At 40.8% G+C, this 20,636-nt stretch overlaps 1 protein-coding gene across 2 annotated transcripts in view; it reads right to left on the bottom strand.

The window, feature by feature from the left end:
* RB195_009965 (uncharacterized protein) overlaps nucleotides 1-20,636 on the bottom strand; it is a gene marked incomplete at both ends in the record, with an annotated part of 38,383 nt that overhangs the window by 13,674 nt on the left and 4,073 nt on the right. For both annotated transcript variants that reach the window (XM_064190749.1, XM_064190748.1), the window contains 8 exons: nucleotides 7,830-7,872; nucleotides 7,930-8,038; nucleotides 8,086-8,168; nucleotides 16,560-16,669; nucleotides 16,726-16,828; nucleotides 16,900-16,977; nucleotides 17,046-17,107; nucleotides 18,464-18,641. In XM_064190749.1, coding sequence (XP_064048331.1) covers nucleotides 7,830-7,872; nucleotides 7,930-8,038; nucleotides 8,086-8,168; nucleotides 16,560-16,669; nucleotides 16,726-16,828; nucleotides 16,900-16,977; nucleotides 17,046-17,107; nucleotides 18,464-18,641 — 766 coding nt within the window. The remainder of the gene's footprint in view (nucleotides 1-7,829; nucleotides 7,873-7,929; nucleotides 8,039-8,085; nucleotides 8,169-16,559; nucleotides 16,670-16,725; nucleotides 16,829-16,899; nucleotides 16,978-17,045; nucleotides 17,108-18,463; nucleotides 18,642-20,636) is intronic.

Consider the following 20,636-nt stretch of genomic DNA (forward strand, 5'->3'; position numbering starts at 1 on the left):
TCTATTACGAAATGACAACAATAATCCTCAAAATGCGTAGCAACAGCGGAAAAAAACCTAGCGAAATTTTAAACAGGCGAAGCTACGCGGCAGTTACCAAAAAAGGAGATATTCCTGCTCTGGTAGCAAGCGTAGTAGCGTTAGTGAGGTGAAGCAAGATTACCTCAATAGGATAGAATTTATAGCTACTCCTCTTTGACATTATCTTTCACTTTCTCCGGAGGCGCTATGTTAATTGCATGAAATATTTCTCAATGAGCAGATTCCTCTGCACTCGAAGAACGACTATTGGTACGATACATTAATGATATTAAATCGGTAAATTTTTTGGTATCTATTAAACCTCTCGCGAGATACGGTGAGAAGTGAAGAAGCAAATTTTACAAATAATAAAATCCAACAGCTGTACCAAACCTAAAAAAGTCTTCGTAGCATTAGGTGTGGATAGTTGTAGGGTTATTATTGAATGTAGGAATTTTACACGCCACAGTACGCCGAATTTTACAACAAGAATAAAGAATATTTGGAAAAAAATCAGAGAGTTTAGCACAAGACCACAATACACAAATAAATACCGTGAAAACCCTCTATGACAAATGCTGGCAGAAACGCGGATCCTTTGTGGAACGATCGCAGCCCGTGAGCAATATTATAAGCACCAGGTCCAAGCTGAAGTTGGTCGGTAGTCCACGATGCCGACCGCATTTTCTGTTGCTCTTGTTGAGTAGAGAAGTTTGGACTGGTGGCAGACATTCGAGACACTCTGCGAGAAAAAAATGTGACTCTAACCTAACGAGCAAGTTAGGTGGTGGCTCTAAAAACCATCATCCAGAAGTGACGCGGTTAGATGGATGGCATAGTGCGACCAATTGATTTCCTAGCGGCTGCAACCATAGATCTAAAATGAGCCCAGTCGACCACTGTGCTCAGCTGCGAATGCAACCTTGCATCGTCGAACCTTCTGAATGATGGGTTTTAACGCCTCGCCTCACGGTCAACTTCGTTTGTAGTCGACCAGAAGTTAATCATATGTGTACGAACGATAAAATCAAAATGAGGAGTAACCAATTGATGCCCAGTAACAACAAAAAAACGTGAAAAAGGTTGGTAGTCATTCATCTCCAATGAGAAGGCAAGGCGCAGAGCCTCTGTAAGGAGAAAAGGAGAAGGACGAACGCCCTTAATCCCTTCCTCCCCCCAGCCGCTCAATGGCGTAATGATTGCCTAGCAATTCTATTCCTAGACAGCAGAAATACATACATAAGAACTACAGAAGTCTAACTATTCTATTTGTGCAATAGTTAACGAGAGAGACTTCCCAGACTACAATGCCGACAGCATGCAAGGACGAGGCCCAAAAAAGTTTTGCTCAGTCCTATCGTATTACTTTCCTCCGTAGCGAGAATGTAAGCACTACTTGTTTTCAGAGAGCAGCGCATAAGTGCAGCCAGCACATCTTCATCGAGGTCACAGTAACATAATCTCAAAGCGAAGAGCAGAACAAGTTTTAACATCGATATATAGGACCCAGAGATGATTATGAATAGAAAAGACGCAGAAATACTTGTTGAAAGATCTCTCACCAAAATCTGAAACTGGAAATGAAGTGTGAACAAGAAGGGAAAGTGAAACGGAGCCGACATAAAGCCAGGCACACCAAACTGATGGTGAGCTAAAAGGCCGAGGATGGGCCACCCCAAACTCATTATCTGAGCAAATATCGAGAGCTAAGCAGCAAAACAGTTGAAGCAAAATCAGATAACGAACGGATCAAATCAAGCGCAAGCTTCATGGACGATTATGAATGGTATAGATTTTTAGAAAGGTGCTACCAGGCAAGGTTGGATGCACGACGAGCGATGGCCGACTCAATCGAATTTGCACCCGGCTACTAAGTAGGCAGACGCACATGCGCAGTTTGGCTGAGGCAGTGGTTGGTGTGGCGACTGCAGCCAGACGTCTCCATCCAAATCCTTCACAAACCTCGTTCCCCTAGAAGGATGAATAAGTGAAAAAATATCGATGCCGAAGAACATCACGTCATTTACTGAGCGAGAGGGTGCAATGCGAGCCTTCGTGCACGGACCAAACTCCACTTAAAGAAGATAAAATGCTTTATTTAAGTTTTCGTTATTCCCCTGAGCTGGGTTGCGAAGCTACCATCTGCTAGTAGCGGTGAAGCTGAACAGAATGTTTATGAACAATAATGGGGAATTTGCTCAAATTTTGTTGAATTGGAACCTCATAATAGTTTCTACTTGCTTCAATTTTTATTAACTCAATTCAGTGGAGCGACTTTTAGAGCAATAAGTTTGCGGATGCATCGATGAAGTCTTGAAAAGATGGAGCAGTCGACAGCACGAGTTGCAGAACAGCAACCATTACTGACGAATTTCCTGCACTGCCTAAGTCAATTAGTGCGCAGAAAAACAGAATTGACAGCGCTTGAAATTCAGGGAGCAGCGCACCACTGCGGCAGCTGCCATTCACCAATGTACACAGTCGAAGTGCTCATCTGTCACAACTCTGATGATGTCCATCGTTGGGCAATTGCGAATGAACAGAATATACGTGCGCTTAATCGACTGATTCCTAATTTATCAAGCAGTTCATTTCCATACACTTAATTCTTAACTGCAAAAAATGTGCATCTATCAGCAGTGACAATGATATTGATTATTAAGACTTCAAACAGTGAAGGGATTTTCAAGATGAGGAACGATGCTGACGGATTGGTTCCATCACATGCGGAAAATAATAGACAGAAATCCATTTCGTCCCACGCAAAACAATTGAAAAGAAAAAAGAACGACAATATGTAGCCGAAAAAAGAGGTAATAGCAATCCCCAAACCTATTCCATCACTACGGAGCCTCTCAAAAGAATTTATTTTGAAGCACTTCCAGAAGAATGGTGAGGATGCAGATCGAGCTCGAACTCGATCGTTCCATTTTTCTATGCAGAAGATGAGAAGACAAAAAAAAAACTTCACTATAGCACCAGAAAACAGAGGGAGCTGCTGGAGGGCTTTGATTCACCACACACCTCATTCAAACATCCGCCAACCCTTCCGATGCGATTTGGTAAAGCGAGTCAACATCCTCCAAAACAGGAATGGATGAAAACGGAAACAACATGGTGCTCCGCGGATCGCAGGGGAATTTTAAACGTACACATATTCCTTCTGTTGTTAATTATAGCGTTCGAGAATTTTGAGTCGAAACCTGTTGACTCAAGCTCGAGAATTCGCTAGAGAAATTATCGAATTTTTCAGATTACGTCGAGACATCTGCAAAAAGTTCTTCGCTAGAAAGTTGCATCAATTTTCTATATTTGCAGAATCCTGATTCATCCAAAACAGGAAATACGAGAATAATAGAACCATAAGGAGATGGAACCTCTAGCCTTAGAGAAATGCGCTATATATTAAATCGCTTGACTTGACATGTTCAATACAATCTTGTTTTTCGTTCCGAGACAATATCAGAGCAATACCTAGGATCTCGAGAAAATCATCCTTGAAATTATGATTTTCCAGAGGAGAAACGAAACAGTTGATTTTCCAGATATCTCGAGAATTTTAAGGAGACTGTTCTCCAGAAATCTAGAATTCAGTAAAAATGAGTAGAAACCCATTTAATTCTGGAGAACGTCGATACTCCACACTTTACGCATAAAATTCTAAAAATCACAATCATTCACCTGTTATTGTCTAGAACTGGAAAATCAACTGTTTCGTTTCTCCTCTGGAAAATCATAATTTCAAGGATAGGAAAAATAGGTTCGTAAGTGGAGTGATGAGTACATAGATGCGATAGTCGGAACCGGTGCTTCGATCCCCTTCACTTTTGGACGGTTTTATACGGGACCCTTCCACGTCTTGTGTGATTCGCGAAAGGACACCCTTCGTTTTAGAAAGATTCTCGAAGAGATCCTTATCACTTGAGCTGCACCCCGTTAACAAGACCCCTTTCACGTGAAGAGGGTCCGGCTCCTCCCTATCGTTCCTATGGGTCAGTAGTTGCGTTACTTCAACTCAGTATCCTGTTGGTACAAGGATATGGTTAATGTTATATGCAAACGAGAGAGGACATATTACACAGAACAAACAACGAAATTTGAACAAAATGAATAAACCAGCATTTTGCTTGCAACACTATCCCGTTATTGAAACAGTTTCACGGAACAGCTATTGAAATGCGTCGATTTCAATTTGAAATGCCTACAATGGAAATTGTGCGAACATAGAGAGTCGGAAAAGTATTCAAATGTCAGTTGATTTCAATAACTCTATAATATCGGACGCCATTTGGTTTTAGTAGTACCGAAAGAAAAATTCTACTTTCAAAGGTTTCTACCACGTTTCCTTGGTATTAGTAAAGGTTTCACAATTCCATCCTAAATTGCGGGTGGCCATAACCTGCCCGAATTCAGTGCAAAGTTCAACACAGCAAAAGAAAAGATATTTTAGTTTCAAAAATTTAGAAGGGTGATCGAAAAAGTAAGCTTGTCGGAATACCACGAAACTGACGATCTAGCTCTCCACGAAGGGATATTGGTGAGTGTTTAGATTACTTAAACGAGCACGTTCATGTTCAATTTCCCGTAACTGGCTTTGTCGATAGAATCTTCCAATTTTTCAATTTAAAAATTGGTTTAGTTCAATGGATCGCTGAGGGGACCTCACTGACTATCGTCCTCTCGCTCGCAGATACGATACGTGTACGGGGGAGGTGCCTTCAAAGGCATCACTCCACGAATCTGAGGTGGCACGGATTTCAGGTGGAGTATTCGTATACGGGATCGTAGATTATGGAGAGAAGAGTGATCCCGTCCATTTCTTCCTAATTGCCGTAAAAAACGGCCCGGACGATACGGCTTCGAGCGATCCGGCGTGCTATTTTCTACAAGGAGTTCGATTGGAGCGCGCCAACCTTGTGCACGCACCGCATCTTCCAGACCGTTTTTTACGGCAATTAGAGAGAAATGGACGGAATCCCTCTCCATAATCTACTATCGCTTATAAGAATACTCCACTTGAAATCTGCACCACCTCAGATTCGTGGGGTGATGCGTTAAGGTCTCTTCGCAGTATTTCTCAGTACAGTGAGGGGAATTGAGCGTGATTGTGCTTATACTCGCAATCTACACCCCTAACCCTATTTTGTCCAAGAGAGACTCAAACATCGTCTATTTCGCTGAACAGATTTCACTGCGAGAAGCGCGCAAAACTAACGATAGAATGTGTCATGTTCTTTTTTTAAAATACGACTGGACGTTTGCGAAAAATACAACAAGAGTACCTCAGAGTTTCCAATGCTCTTCTGGCAGTCAGATGAAGCCTTATCTATCTAATCAAGTCTATTTTATGTAAACGATTGAAGGTGAAAAAAAAAAACTCGAACTGTCAACATGTTTTTAGAAGTATCCAGAAATCATCGTTAAAAATGCACATGAAACACTAGATGAGTTCGCGAGTTTTTGAGCTGTTTGGGTATATAATTAGGTAGAATAAGAAAAGTCGACACAGCAAATCCATGACATAGCAAGAAATTGATAGCCCAAAGTGTTGGAGTTGCATATCTCATGGAAAGCGAAATGGCTATATAGTACTCCTAAATACGCTGGAACCTGTTGGAACCTGCTAGATAGTATAGTTTTCTTATACAATTCCTAATAAGAGGCGTGTGGAAGCATTTCATGACGAAATGGAGAGCTCTTCAGTTAATCGGTGGATGGAGGAGTGCGGCGGGCAAAAATTAAACTAGTTGTTTTCCCCGTTGCAGGGCGACAGAGCACATCTTAGCAGAATGTTTCATTTCCTTCTACTTCAACTGGAGCTGATTCAGTTCTCACACACTCTGCTCAGATTGTTTCGAAGAACATCCTGCGTGCGAAAGCAATTGTTACTAAGGTCGCTTTGTTTGTTTGTTACATGAAATCCGAAAAGCCGTTGCGCTACCGAATAATCCTCAAAAATAGGGGCTAGCATGATAGAGGACGAAAAACGCATACATCAACTATTTACATAATGAGGAATGTGCTAAGCGGTCCTAGCAAAAATGCTCGAGAAAAGTGCAACAGTACTTCCAGACGAACAACCGCACTACTTGACTTGTGAGTTCCAATACAAGAATTGCAAATTGTTGGCAATTCCTCTGACGAGTAATCGGATACTTTTGCCGTATCGAATATGAACCAAAACGATGACGACGAAGCAGAAACACTACTCAGAAGCACTGTTTCTCGCCATTTCTAATTTATTTCAGCATTTCTAATTTCTTACGCATATCGCAATGCGATTACATGCCTTTAAACAACATCAGTGATGAGTCACTTGCACCCCATTTTAATCTAATAACACTCAAAATAGTTGCAATACCCAATTACAAAGGGATGCTATTGCGGAACTACTTGCGCATATGAATGTAGGACAACATTTTGATCATGGAATAACAGCGCAAGTTCTGGAAATATGTCACATGCTTACTGCAATTCATGACAATTCAGCAAGGATGATGGGATACTAAAGATCGAGTTAATTCCGGTAGTGATATAGGAAGCTCACTTTGATCATAGGCTAACTTACCACACAAACTCGGGTATGCTATGCTATTAAAAATATTGAGAAGACGAAGGACTCGTACAGACAGTATAGAAATTTCTTACCTTAAGAAAACTCATGTACAATGCACACATGAAAATGCAGAACATTGATTGAGAAATATGTCCAGCAGTTCAGAAACATTGTAAATATGAGGTAATGATCAACAAAAGGCAGTGTTCGACGAAAGAATATTCCAGCATTCCATATAAAAGAATTATAGGAAACCGCAAAGATCATAAAAGCGGTAAAACGAAAATGTCGAGATCATAACAGCGCTCCAGGATCAAAAACATGGGGGTTGAATGAATGCAGTATTCTGCGCTTTCTCAGACTAAGCAATATGATCAGCAAAACAGTGCCCCTTTCAACAGATCTCATCTTTCTAAAATAGGAAAGCAGGGCATTGCACAAAGTGAGCGTTGTTGTTGTTATCGGCGAACATTCTAAGTATTTTTTGCAGTTTACCATGCGAGTCAAAATCAAAGTCAAAACAAAATTGACGCATCGTAAAAATTGGTAAGTGGGAAGCACTCAAGCATTAAAATAAGCCCGTGAACTACCAGTCGTTGGAGAAACAAGATAGAATCATGCAACGTTGTGCGAGTTCTCAAAAAGGCTAATTTAATTATTTTATATTATTGATAATCAAATACCACGACACTGACTTTGACCTCTCTACGAAAGGATAAGGTTATGGCTGTAGATAAGTGCTCTAGCGCCCAGTTAACTCCAATTGTCCTGAAAAACGTGGAGAGCAGCAAAGCCAATCGAGTTTTCCTACGAAACAACACTCTATTGTACATTCTAGTGCAGGCGCACGTGCAGCGTCTACCAGCGAGCGGTAGACAGCATCACTAGTACACTAATTGTTAACTCACTGGTGCGAATGCCTGCGCTAGAATACAAGGAACGTTGCTAAGGGAAAATTCTGTCGATACAGCAATTCCTCAAGCAATTTCAGGACAATAAGAGAGAATTGAACGTGATCACGGTCATACTTATGACCTACACTCCCACCCTTAATTTTTCATGGAGAGATACCGACATCGTCAATTTCGTGATATGCTACCTTCAAATAGGATAATTTGTTCAAGAGACGCCAAGTTCTGGTCACGTTTAATGCGACAGACATTGACCAAACACGTGATCCATCAGAGTCAGATATTAGGTATCAACTTCCCAATGAATCGACTCATATGTTAAAGAATAATAATAAACTAACTTTGAAGAGTTGTGGTCGATGGTCCAGCTCCAGGTGCATATACCTGAACGAAAAAAAAAACTCGGAAAGAAGAAAACAGAGTGTGAGCTTCAGTAATTACGGTCTGTTTCCCATCCATTGCATCGATCCACTGCCGACGATCTTCCTCGGAAAGTGCTTGAAATGTCATGACATCAGGTCGTTCATCGGCAATTAGATCGAAACAGAATCTTAAAAGAGAGAACGAGATTCAGATAATCAGGATATATTTGCTTACCTTTTGTCTATGCTGTCCGATGAACGACGTAAGCACTCTTTCAGCTTAAATGAGACTGATAAACCCAAAGCGCCTTTCATATCCTGCAAAAAACCTCCTTAGAAATATAACACCAATAAGCCGAAAAGGCCCAGAAAAGTATCGCGATCACTTCATATATCCTGGAAAAGGTTTCACATTTCATATTCATGTAACAATAGGGCCAATCAAAGCTTAACTACTTAGCTTAACGAAAAAAAAAACGTTGCTTAGATCAAAACAAGAAAACAACAAAACATTTGCAACAGAATGCAACAGGATATGATGGGAAGACGTTGTTGAAAATGAAAAGAAATCTTTCCATTTCTTTGTATTTATTTTCGCTTGATCTGAAATAATCTCAGCGATTGTGAAATTTTTGTGGCTGTTAGTTTAAAATACTGTGAGGACTAAAATCGGACTAAAAACTAGTCCGTTTGCTTGCAAAATTCCATAGGATATTTCAGCAAGTACAAAAGGATTTTCTTTTGAGAATCTTCAAAAGAAGTTTTTGAAAGGTCGCAACATATTTTATTTTTCTTTTCTTAGAGAGCGCAATGCTAACAGGTTCCGTTGGACTTCAAGGTCAATGGTTCATTACCGCAGCAGAGTCAACAAAGCATTTCATCACTCCGGGGTATATAAATTGGTGCCACACTTGTCTGGAAAGTTAATAACGTCGGTTGATCTCCAAAAGTCGTTGTCTAGGGAGCATTCCAAATTGATTGAACAACGATAGTCTCTTCTTCCTTTATCCTCAAGTTATCCGGGTGCATTCCCAAGATGCAGTGTAACGCTCACCGCCATCATCCATTTTGGGGTGATACACAAGAATTTCATTTAAGTTTTCCTTTCACTACCAACCAAGGATCAATACTCATCGCTGATTTTCAAATTCTTCATTTTGATTCCATGTTCCAAAACAGAGAAGAAAACAATTAATAAGGAAACAGAATAAGGTTCGACCATTCGAAGGTCATTGTTCAAGTAAACGGAGAAATGTAGCTCTAAGACGCAACTTTAACAAGATGTAGTCTTGAAGAAGCAACTTCTTCCTGAAGCTGCAGAACCAACTATGATCAACAAAGAGTTTGGGCTTTCGGTCTTAGATCGAAAACAGCGACTGCCTACGTGCAGCGCAATTCTTCGGCTGCCTGAACAAGCACCATTAGTCTTCGAACTGTCCGGACCTCATTTTGCTTGACTCCTCTGTGTGGAGATTCATGTCAGAGAAGCGGAAGAACTGAAAAAACACTCGTCCTAGATTTCCTGCATTCTCGTCCTCAATTTCATTCAGATTGTTGCTTTGTTTAGCTAATACTTTCTCATGGACATCCTTACGCTGCAGTACTGAAGTAGAACGTATATTGGGCATGACTTGACTTGATATACTTATGATATGATATGATACGGAATGATATTGTCGTCTGAAGCGTTTCTAAGCATCTCGTTGAGGTGTGTCGTTTTCAAACATAGTTATGCTCAACTTTCTCGATCTTCTACGAGAACTTGCACAGAATCAATCGCTACTCCATATTCGCGAAATCTACGTCTCGTCTGAACTGCATATCCACGTGTCCTCAAGTCCTCTTATACCACCTCAGTCCAGAACTTACGTTTTGGGCCAGGTGGCCTTCTCCAGCTTATATCCTACGAACTCCTTACGTGGAGCAAGGCAATCCACTAATCTCCTCAGACCATTTGCTGTAGCAACTTTGATGGAAGAAGATGTTGATACCGATACCGGTGGGAGATGTTAACATTTTCAACGTGTCATTTGCCGGAACACCACATCGACTACTTTCACGCAGCTTCCTTTCGTGCAATCAAGAGTCTCCATCACCTTAGGTGGTCTTGCTTACGTTCCCGTAAATCACGATGGGGCGAGTTGCGGGATAGGTAAATTCGCAGCTTGACCACTGTCGCTTATCTTACTCCAGTTACTACCTGAAACGATGTTGTACATCCGGCTGGTATTCGAACTGCAGCAGTTGTTCTCTTATTCATGTTATCAAGTAAGCGAATCGACTTTCCTGGAACTCCAACGGCGCGAAGCGCGTTAAGAAGACGGTCCCAATAACGTAAGCCGAAAGCGACTTCGAAGTACAGAAAGGCTAATTGCATTGGCTTCAAATGGCGCTGCCAGATTTCGATCACTCTCCTGAAGATGGACACTTGGTCAATCGTAGATCGGCAACACGGCAGTACGGAAGCTAGCTCTCTCGCCCCTCGTAGATCTTCGCGGTGTTCAATAAATCGGTCCAAAACCTTGCACATAGCAAAGAGATACCTCGATAATTCCTAGGGTCCGTGACGGATAACTTCTTGTGGAGGGCAATTCTGATAGCATGTCCCACGAGTCAGGTATCCTTTCAGAATTGCGGAAGGATTCAGAAGAAAACTATCGACAAGGTATCCTTTCGTCTATGTATATTGAACGGATGATCTTTGTCTTCTCAAAAATCCCAGACGGTGGAAGATGCTTCAGTATTTCTGCGCTAATCCCGTCGTCTCTACTAGCTTTTCCATTTTTCAACTTTTGGAAATAGACCAGAACCTCCGATTAAGTCGGTGTTTTTTCGTTAATCGCATATGCCGGTATATCAACGTGCTCAAGTTCAGGAGCTGATGGTGTTTTCTAGTTCAGCAAGGTCTTGAAGCTGATGGCGTCGATCATTCTTCTTAAACGTGTAAGGGATGATGGGGTCCGTCTGTTCACATAACTCGACCGAACAGTTACCATTATCCAACGTGCACTCAGCCAGATAATACCAGCTTCCTAGCACATCGGGTTGTTGTTCAAGTCCCATCTCTTTGCGTCGATTCCGGCAACGTCCACCTGCTGGTTGGGTATTTTAGACATTAATGCATTGAGTTTGTCTTAGACCGCGTCCTTACTGCCATCCTCGACGGTCTCCGTAGGTGCATGTGCACTTACAATCCAGAGTTTCCTGCCTCTGTGATGGTCGACCTCTGATTCAAAAAAGAAGTCGCAGAAATCTAAAAGTAAAGTATAGAATGAACGAAGACATCATTGGTGATTTCTGAGAGAGAGAGAGATGTTCTGTGGTCCAGAGTTGAGAAAAGTTCTTGTTGGCGTCACCAGTGGTGGTCGAGTTTAGGAACTGTTTTCTGAGACCGCTTACGCTTTTCACCGCTTGCTGTTGCTCAAGAACCACGCGTCGTCAGTTCAACATAGACTTGACATATTAATGCTTGTCAAATCACTCAGCTTAATTCTGAGCTGCTAAACTTCAGAATGAGCTTCGGTTTGTATTACTAACCGATTAGGATAGAACGCAGACTATTTTTTTTTAATTTTCGCACACAAATAAAAGGATAAAAGTTTCTGGCGTTAATCAGTCTGCTTGGGATGCCCCTCCCCCCCGTTCACTTCAATTCAGAATCGTTTGAGGTTTACGAACGTGTAACTGGCCTATACAATGACTCGCGGTGGTTAGTCGATGTGTCAAGTCGGTGTTTTTATCCTCCCAGACAAGTCTAATACTAATTTATCGACACCGGAGGGATGAAAGGCTTGGTAAGCACTGGGCGGACTCGAACCTGCACGCCGCGGGACCTCCGATCGTGCACGCCGCGGAACCTCTAACCGCTACACTGCACCCGCCCCCGCACACAAATATCTATCGATTTTGTACTGTCTTTGCTTAAGAAGAAATGACGTGTGTTTTAGCACACGCTAACTACAAATGTAGTTACTTTGGTCAAAACATATGTTTTTTCTAGTTTACTGATTCTCATACCCTTTATTCTTTGGCTCATTTGTCAATATTAATGCTTTTCACAGAACTATCGCAGAGTTTTGTTTCAATAGACAGAAGAATGGGAAACTGCGGTGTATTACGTGAGAAGCAAGCTGGGTTCTTTGCCACGTCAGGTAGCTAGGAGTTTGAGAAAGGAATTTCAAATTCAAGTGAATGAAATCCACCAAGATATCCTTCAAAGGGCCGAGTAAAAAGTCTAAGGCGTCTAAGGCGACGAAAGTTGCTGCAATTGTGTCAAAGTCACTTACAGTAGAAGACATCAGAAAATACCAATCTCATGAATTTATTGTTTTTATTACCTTCTCTACACTTTTTTCTAGTACACAAATCTATAAAGTAAAGTATCTACTACGACTACTGCGTACGTTGCTCACAATTATGATTCGCTATGTGGTTTGGAAAGCGCATATAGCAATTTCCAGCCTTCCTATTACAATGAATATAAAACGTTATATGTTATACGAAAACATTTACTTTTTGAGCGACACTTTCAGAAAATGGCAGTATGCAGGTAGTGAGGTGACGAGACAAAAGACACTACGAATCTCTCACAAAAATATCAAGACAAAAGACTCTTCCTTTTATATGACGGCTATCAAAACTGCCTAATGTTGAAATTGTGATTTTTGCGACCTTGCCCTCACTGGATACATCAACCACTCGTCGCAGTTACGTGGATCATTGGAACAAGTCGAAACAGTAAAGAAACATGAGTCGCTACTACTCCTCTCACCATAGACTTGAACGGTTGGGGAAGGGACCTCCCTCACTTTTAAATGGTTGGCAAAATTACCCCCTTCACTTTTGGGCGGGCCCCTTTCACTTGAGCTGCACCCCATGAGCTAAGCCCCCTTCACCTGAGGAAGGTCCGACTTCTCCCTATCGCACCCATGGCTCTCACTTACGAGGCGTTGCGATTCAAAAGCGGCGCATCCTCTTCAGTAACCGAAACATGGAATTTTTCCCGCAAAGTTTGTCTACGACAACATCGACCTGCCATGGACGTTAAGACAATCACTTGATCCTTACTTAACTAGACGTAATACAGTCAGATGTTGTTGTCATGCCTTTTCTGCTAACTTAAAATCCAATACCATAACATATCTGTCTGTCTTCCGGCCGGGATTGATTTGACCGATATTAACAACGACATTTAAACTTGCATTAAGAAACTGCGATGAAGTCTTGCATTATCAAAGTTGACAATTTACAGATAGCATCCCTATTGACTGACATCCCAACAGTTAACTAATGCGCGGACTGGACGAAAGGGCGCTTAGGAGGAATCCAAACAAACAATTTGAAACTATTTGACAAAACTAACTCATAAGGAAATTAGGTAGGTAGAGGAAGTTCAAAATGAGGAACTTGTTAGTAAACGAAGATTGCTCAAGGAAAATAATTGGAAAAGGAGCAACATGCCCAAAAATGATAGGATAACAGGAAGAAAACGTAGCGGTTATTAATTAATTGAGAAAGCGACGAGGACGACTGTGACCGCCTGAAGTTTCACACTCACTATATAACCAGAGTCAAAGGTGGTGATGGGAAACGACCCTCTCGAATACGACCCCCCCCCCCCCAAAAAAAAAAAAAAAAAAAAGTATTGTCCTGAAAACTGGTCGTTCTGTTGCATTTTTTCACCTCCGTCTTTTTGGGATTTTGATGGGAAGAAGTTTCAAATATTTTGACTTTTTTTGGATTTGTCCCATCCAAATTTTGAGAAAAGCAGACGGTCCGGAAAGGAGAAATTTTGCAAGTAGGGGTTTTCTCAGACCCTCCATCCAAATATATGGGTGATTTTTTTTTTAAATGCCGTAAATTTTTGACGGGACAGAGATGGGAAAAGTGCCATTTCTCCCATCTCTGTCCCCATCAAAATTCCAAAAAGAAGAAGGAGGTGAAAAATACAGCAAAACGATGGTTTTTTAGAACAAACCTCCTTCTCTTGAAAGCTACCTAAACTTTTTCTTTTAGTCCGCTTATTACGAAGTTATTCGCGATCTCCCAGACCTAACAGTGTGCACAGAATCTGAGCTTTTTTTGGTCATTAAATTTTGTTAAATTTACTGTTGTAACTGTTGTAAACTGCGTAAAATTAAATTCTTCATTTTCTAAAAGTTGTTCCAAATTTCCATCCCTTTTGCAAAAATGTACCCCAGCCAAACCTCGAACCTGCGAGGTCAATTGTCATATTGTCAACACATTGTGCATTGTCAAGACAAAATGTTGATTCCTTTCTTCGTTTTTCCTGTTCGGTGTTCATCTCTAAGTCGATTTATGCATCTCATTCTTTTTTGTCCAGTTCCACGATGTCTATGTACTTTGTAATATAATATTTTGTTGTGTATGTTATTAAAAATATTTCTTAGTTCAATATAATATTATGTAACGCATCTAATTGATTAATATTATTTAATATTCTGTCATTATTAGCATGGTATGTTCCATTCACCTACTGCTCCACTGCTCACTCGTTTACGATCATCTCTCTGACGACCCCTCCCCTTGCAACCCCCTCCCTTTACGACCCCCAATGGGAAAATCCCATCACACGCTTGACTGCGTATATAACATTATATAATCAATACTTTATATACTGACCCTGCGCCTTTCACAGTTCGAGAGGCATCACAAAACAAACTTCATTAATGTGAGTATAAGCCAGAGGCATAATTTTAAGGCACCAAAGAACAGAAACATTTCAAAGTCTGCTCCATAGAGTACAAGCAAATGTTATTTAAATCCACGACGTCTTTTAACGACCACCTTCTCAGCTTGAAAGGGCAATCTCCACCATGGTTTACCGCCTCGCAGTGGCGCAGAAGTGACTTTGGGTGTCGAACTGAGATGCATAGCGAAGGTACGTCCTCTGGCAGGCTGAGGAGTTCGACGCCACATTCCGAGTTCTCGGAATCGGAAGCCTAGCTAAGAGAAAAGCACTGTCAAGATTCCTCACCGTCTTGGCAAGACGTCGCAAGGTGGCTCCCTGATGATACCAGTGGGAGACTTTGCAAACAGTTGTTATTCATAAGAAAGGTGAGTGAGAGGACCTTCAGAACTACCGTCCGATATGCTTGCTAAGCGTGTTATACAAAGTATTCACCAAGATCATCCTCACGTGCATATCTAGGACGCTGGGTGAAGCCCATCCGCAACAACAAGCTGGATTCTGTCAGGGATTCAGCTGCTTGGACCACATTCAGACAGTGTCGAGGGTCATAGAGGTTTGCCGAGAATACCGCCTGCTCCTTGTTCTAAGCTTCATCGACTATGAAAAAGCCTTCGACAGCGTAGAAACGAATGCAATACTGTCAGCGCTGGTCGATCAAAGTGTGGACGCGTCGTATTTGAGAAAAATAATTAATTGCTACGATCGATGAACCACTAGTATACAGCTTTTCCGAAGCCCCCTCACCATACCCATCGGAAAGGGGGTACGACAAAGCGATACTATTTCGCCGAAGCTGCTCACAATTGCATTGCAATGGATATTGAAATCACTTTCTTGGAAAGAAAGGGGTATACGTGCTGATAGAAGATTCCTCTCCAACCTTCGTTTTGCGGACGACATCGTTCTTTTTTCGAGAGGTACCAATGGAGCAGAAACGTTGATAAAGAAATTGAACGAAGCAGGGAAGAGAATAGGACTGCAAGAAAAACTGAAGGAAGATACAAGGCCGAAGGCTCCCAAAGCGTGGAAACTTCGTCATACGTATACCTCGCACGTTCTGTGAATATGGAAAACGACTTGAAGGAAGAACTGAATAGGATGAGAGCAGCGTGGGCAGTATTCGCGCCCGTCAAGAAAGCTACTGGCCAACTGACGGATCAAAATCTCTCTCCCCCTCCCCTCCCATCTATTTGACTCGACAGTTCTTCCAGCGCTCTGTTACGCAGCGGAGATTGGGTAGACACTCTGCCACGTCTAGGAAACTACTCACTAGCTACAGAGCCCTTGAGAGATGTCTTCTGAAGTTTAACCGACACTTACAACACCTAGCCGGTCTTCGCGGCTCTGACTTAAAAGCAATATCCCGCCTTTGCAAACCAGTAGAATATATTATATATATATATATATATATATATGTGTATATATATATACATATATATATGCGTATATTACATATATACAATATATGTATACATATATACATATGCTTTCGGTATATATATATATATATATATATATATATACCCAAAGCAAAGCATAGATGGGTCGGCCACATTACGGAAAGAGTAGATGATAGATGGACTGAAAGAACGCTAGAATGAATCCCAAGTAATGCTAAACGCCTTGGAGGGAGGCCGCCAAGGAAATGTGGTGATGTGTTCGCCGCACCGATGGACCAACTGAAAGCCGTGGGACCCGTCTCACCCCATTTTATAGCTTTCAGGCACCGGCGCACCAATTCGATTTGATGCCGGTGGACCTGTTGCCGTTTTGGAATTTCGTTTCACACACAGACACATACAAGGACTAAGCGCATTATTATACAGCATGATGAGCACCAAACCACCGCCCAGGAAAGAAGAAATTTCTTGAATTCAACTCCTTCAGTTGAAAGTAACCTTAGGCTCGAAACGGACTAAAGTGAGTAAGGTCCGGAATGACTTTCTCGGTTTGATCATTCGAAATTTAAAGAACTTTTTTACTGACAAATTTCATACCGTTTTCGATGTTGCAGTGATAGGAATCATTGTGAAAATCCTAGTTTCTTTAGAATATACACAGTAGTATTTGGTCCACTTTCCCGCAAGCACATCTCGTCCTATCGTTTCTTTAAAAAAAAAAGTCAACTGGAGTAAAAAGAATAAGATGATACAACGAACTGACTAGGTAGCTTGCTTTTCTCTTGCATATATACATATCCCTGTTTGATGGTCGATGAACGCTCCGATCCTCCTGCAATTGTTCCAGGTGTATTGCCCGCTTGACCCTGAAATTATCAATGTTGTTAAATGCTATGCATATTGAGATGATTACACAGCATAAACTCTATAAACACACCGCTTTTGTGTGCGTTTTAAGCATCTTTTCTTTAAGCTCTTCAGCTTCAGCGATTGTAGCCATATAACTTTCCTTTGTCTTAATGAAAAGAAATAGAAGAATTCAACCAAAATTAAACGTGCTTTCCGAACAACAGAAAAAAAAACCTTCTGCACTCTGTCTTGCACTCCATCCAGAAACGGCTTGAAATCCTCGTGGATTACGTGACCTTAATCAAATCAAGGAAGGCAGAACGATATAGTCGAAAGATGTTACAGCGAATTTAGCGTGTAGTTAAGTGCTATTCACTTTGTAATCTACCTTGCATTTAATTGTTACAAAAAAAGTTATTTTTCTTTGTTATTTGTTATTTATCACTTTCAGTTATTTGCATTCTATTTTATTAACTCATCTTAGCCAAATTTCACCAGTAGATTTCGCATATTAAATTTTGTGATATGATGAACACGGGGAACGGTAAAGGCGGATTCTCCGCGAATGCCCAGTGGAGACCTGAGACATAACGTGCCCAGTGGATATGGTGGCGGATACGCGAACATACCTCGAAGAGGTCACTCTCCAGTCGTTCATCAAGACGCAGACAACCGTCTTAGATGTTCTTCTAACCCCAAAGACGCGGAAAAAAATAAATGAAAGCAGCGCAGAACGTATCTTTAGACAGCTGGAGGACTCACATCGTCACCAATTGCGCAGTTGCAAGGAAACATACAAAGAACAGTGGTATGAGCTGTCGAAATAAGAACATGAGATTTTGTATGGTGTTCTAATGAAGGGAAAGGGAGTGAATTCATCTTTATATCACCTTCAGAAAGTCTAGAAATCTTACAAAATTTGAACTCTTTTTTTCCTGTAAGTTCCAAGAAGTCAGAGATACAGAAGGTCCCTCTGTCCAGAAATAAATTAGGCTACAAAAAAGCTTGGGAGTTACAGGTTAACGATAATTCTCATTACCGTTACTTTTGAAGGCTGAAATGTTCCGTTTTAACGGAAATTTTTATGCACGTAATTTGAAGCTATTAGATACATCCTAATCTCATATTTCACGTGAAGATTTCTCTTGCTTCTGGTACGATTACAAAATTGAGATCACCTCACGTCACAATATTGCAGTGAATGTGTCTGATTCTCCCAAACAATTTAGTAGACGGTGAATTATATCTTAGTCGGTGATGCAGCGTATGACTAGCGGTAGGTAAGCAGAGTCAGCTGTTTAGGTGCCAACGAAAGCGAACCTCTTTAGGACACGCACAATCGCTAATTGCTCTGACGAGGCATGACAGGGCCAAGCTTGGTGACTACTCTTAACGACTGTGTAGGATAGTCGGTCTTGGAATTCTACAACCGAAGAGCAGTATCGCTCAACACATACAAATCCACTGCACATTCGCTTCTCCCTTCCCCTCTGCGCTGAGCGAATCGAACAAGCATGGCTTAGTGTTTCAGAATATCTGCGCCGAATGAACACTACATAAATACAATGAATCCTTTTTGTAATGTTTGTAATGTAATGTAATTTGTAATACTGACTTTATTTTCAAAAAAAAAAAAAGGAATTAGGACTTACCAACATGATAAAAAGTCAGCCAAGAATACAGGAATGAGCTAAGAGTTTCCACGAACTCGAATTTCATTCTCTCTTGGACCGACTGAATTTCAGCAACATATTGCAAAGAAGCCTTGCAAAAGCTGTGCTGCTGAATGTCCAACTGCGCATCAGCTTCGCGAAAATCGTTTTTCCGCACCTGAAAGTGGTGAATGTTGCTTGCGTTTCAAAAAAAAAAACTAAAGCGAACAATGTCAATGCCAGAAAAAAAACATTTCTAAAATACTTCTCTTCACAATTAAGAAACTTCCCAAGAGCTCAATCGAATGTCACATTTCCAAAAAAAAAAAAAAGGTTTGATAAAATTACTATATAAAGAAAGAGAAAGGTAACATCAATAAAACTTTATCGCGATCCTAGAACACATATCTTTCAGGAGAAGAAAAATCAACAGCAATCACAATTAAGCAAATAGTTGGGACAAGAACGTCTCAAGAACGACCTCCCTTCCCTTTCCATTCTCCCTAATATAGTCGGTCATATACTAATTGAAAATTAAATAAAAGTAAGTAAAACAAATAGAAAACTAAAAATAACGTCACTAAGTATCAATCCACATGGGATGCACCAACGTGTTCTTACTGGAATTCATAATCGCTGAGGTTCCCCAACGCGTGTAGGCCTACACAATGAATTGCAGGGGCAGCCGATGATGAAATCAGTGTTTTTATCCTCCCAGACAAATCTGGGAGCAATTTATCCCGAAGGGGTGAAAGGCTTGGTTTGCACTACGGCGGTTTCGAACCATCGACCGTGCCGCTACAGCGAACTTCTAACTCACTGCGCCACACCCGCCAAAAGAAATATGGACGAATAAAATGAAAATTCACAACTTTTGTGCGCGATTTGGAGGTGATTCTTGCGATGAACGCTAACCCTGACTGTAGATGAATGCAGTACTGGTGTATACACATACATGTTGATGCCAAAAAAAAAACCTAGAAAGTCGCAAATGGTGTGTTTTTAGAGTAATAGAAAGAGATTTGTAGAGAAAGCCTTGCACTGTAAAACAATGGAATTACCGTTCATGGAGGTTCTCTGGTTTTTTTCTTTCTTTGAAGATCAGTTGAGAAAAGGTATCAAATCTCCCAACTTCTTTTCAACAAACTTTTGAGAGAACGAAAATAAATATGAAAAAAGTAAAACAAGATTTCGGTTGGAAAAATCCTCCTTTACAACATTAAATTAAATAAATTTTTATAAGATATGAGCTAAATTATTAAACTTTGTTAGAAGTCATATATTGAAGAATGGAAAAATACGAAAACTTGGATTTTTGGCTATTCTTCAATATATGACTTCTAACAAAGTTTAATAATTTAGCTCATATCTTGCATCTCATTGTTGCACGGCTACGTTAGCAAATTTTTATCTCCATAGTTGGCTTGGTTCTCTCTAAAGCTGATTAGGAATAATCTAAAAGTATGAGAAAAATTCAGAAACACTAGAAAAAAGGAAACAGCAAGTTTTCTTCACTAAAATAGACAAAATCTTTCTCTAGTAGCTTGGATTTTGCACTGCATGAAATTTACTGTGAATGTCCTTATTCAGCAACTACTTTGCACTAACGTTACTCCTCTATGTATATGTATATGACACTTGTAGATGTCTTTTTTTACAAAGTAATGACATCTTTTTTGCGTGATGACATGAAAAGTCATCAATCTTGAATGAGAAATGTGCTCATTTAATTCTCCTACGCTGGATGCAGAACTCTCACTTTTGTCAGGGATTGGTCCCCGATCGTTTTAACGAAAACATCACGCTGCGCCGCCCGGCAACCTTGCGTACAGGCAGGGTCTCCCACCAAAGTACTGAATAGTTATCCAAATATATAGAAAGATCTTCAATATATTGAATCTGCAATAACGGATGAGTGCCGAAGCAATGTGCAATCCATGAAGAAATAACATTTGCTTCGATTTCAATCTACTCAACATGAAGTCACCTCTGGTTGGGTCCATTTCACTTACATGGAACGAAAAATAACGGATAAAGTGCACAGCGTTGATCACTCCCTAAGGTGATGCCCCTACTCGTTCGACTTCAATTTAGAATTCGTTTGAGATCTATGAAGGCACTACGTTGGATTCGAACATCCGATTGATCGTGCAGCAACAGCGGAAACTTTTTT

The sequence above is a fragment of the Necator americanus genome, chromosome III, assembly GCF_031761385.1.
Source record: "Necator americanus strain Aroian chromosome III, whole genome shotgun sequence".
NCBI lineage: Eukaryota > Metazoa > Nematoda > Chromadorea > Rhabditida > Ancylostomatidae > Necator > Necator americanus.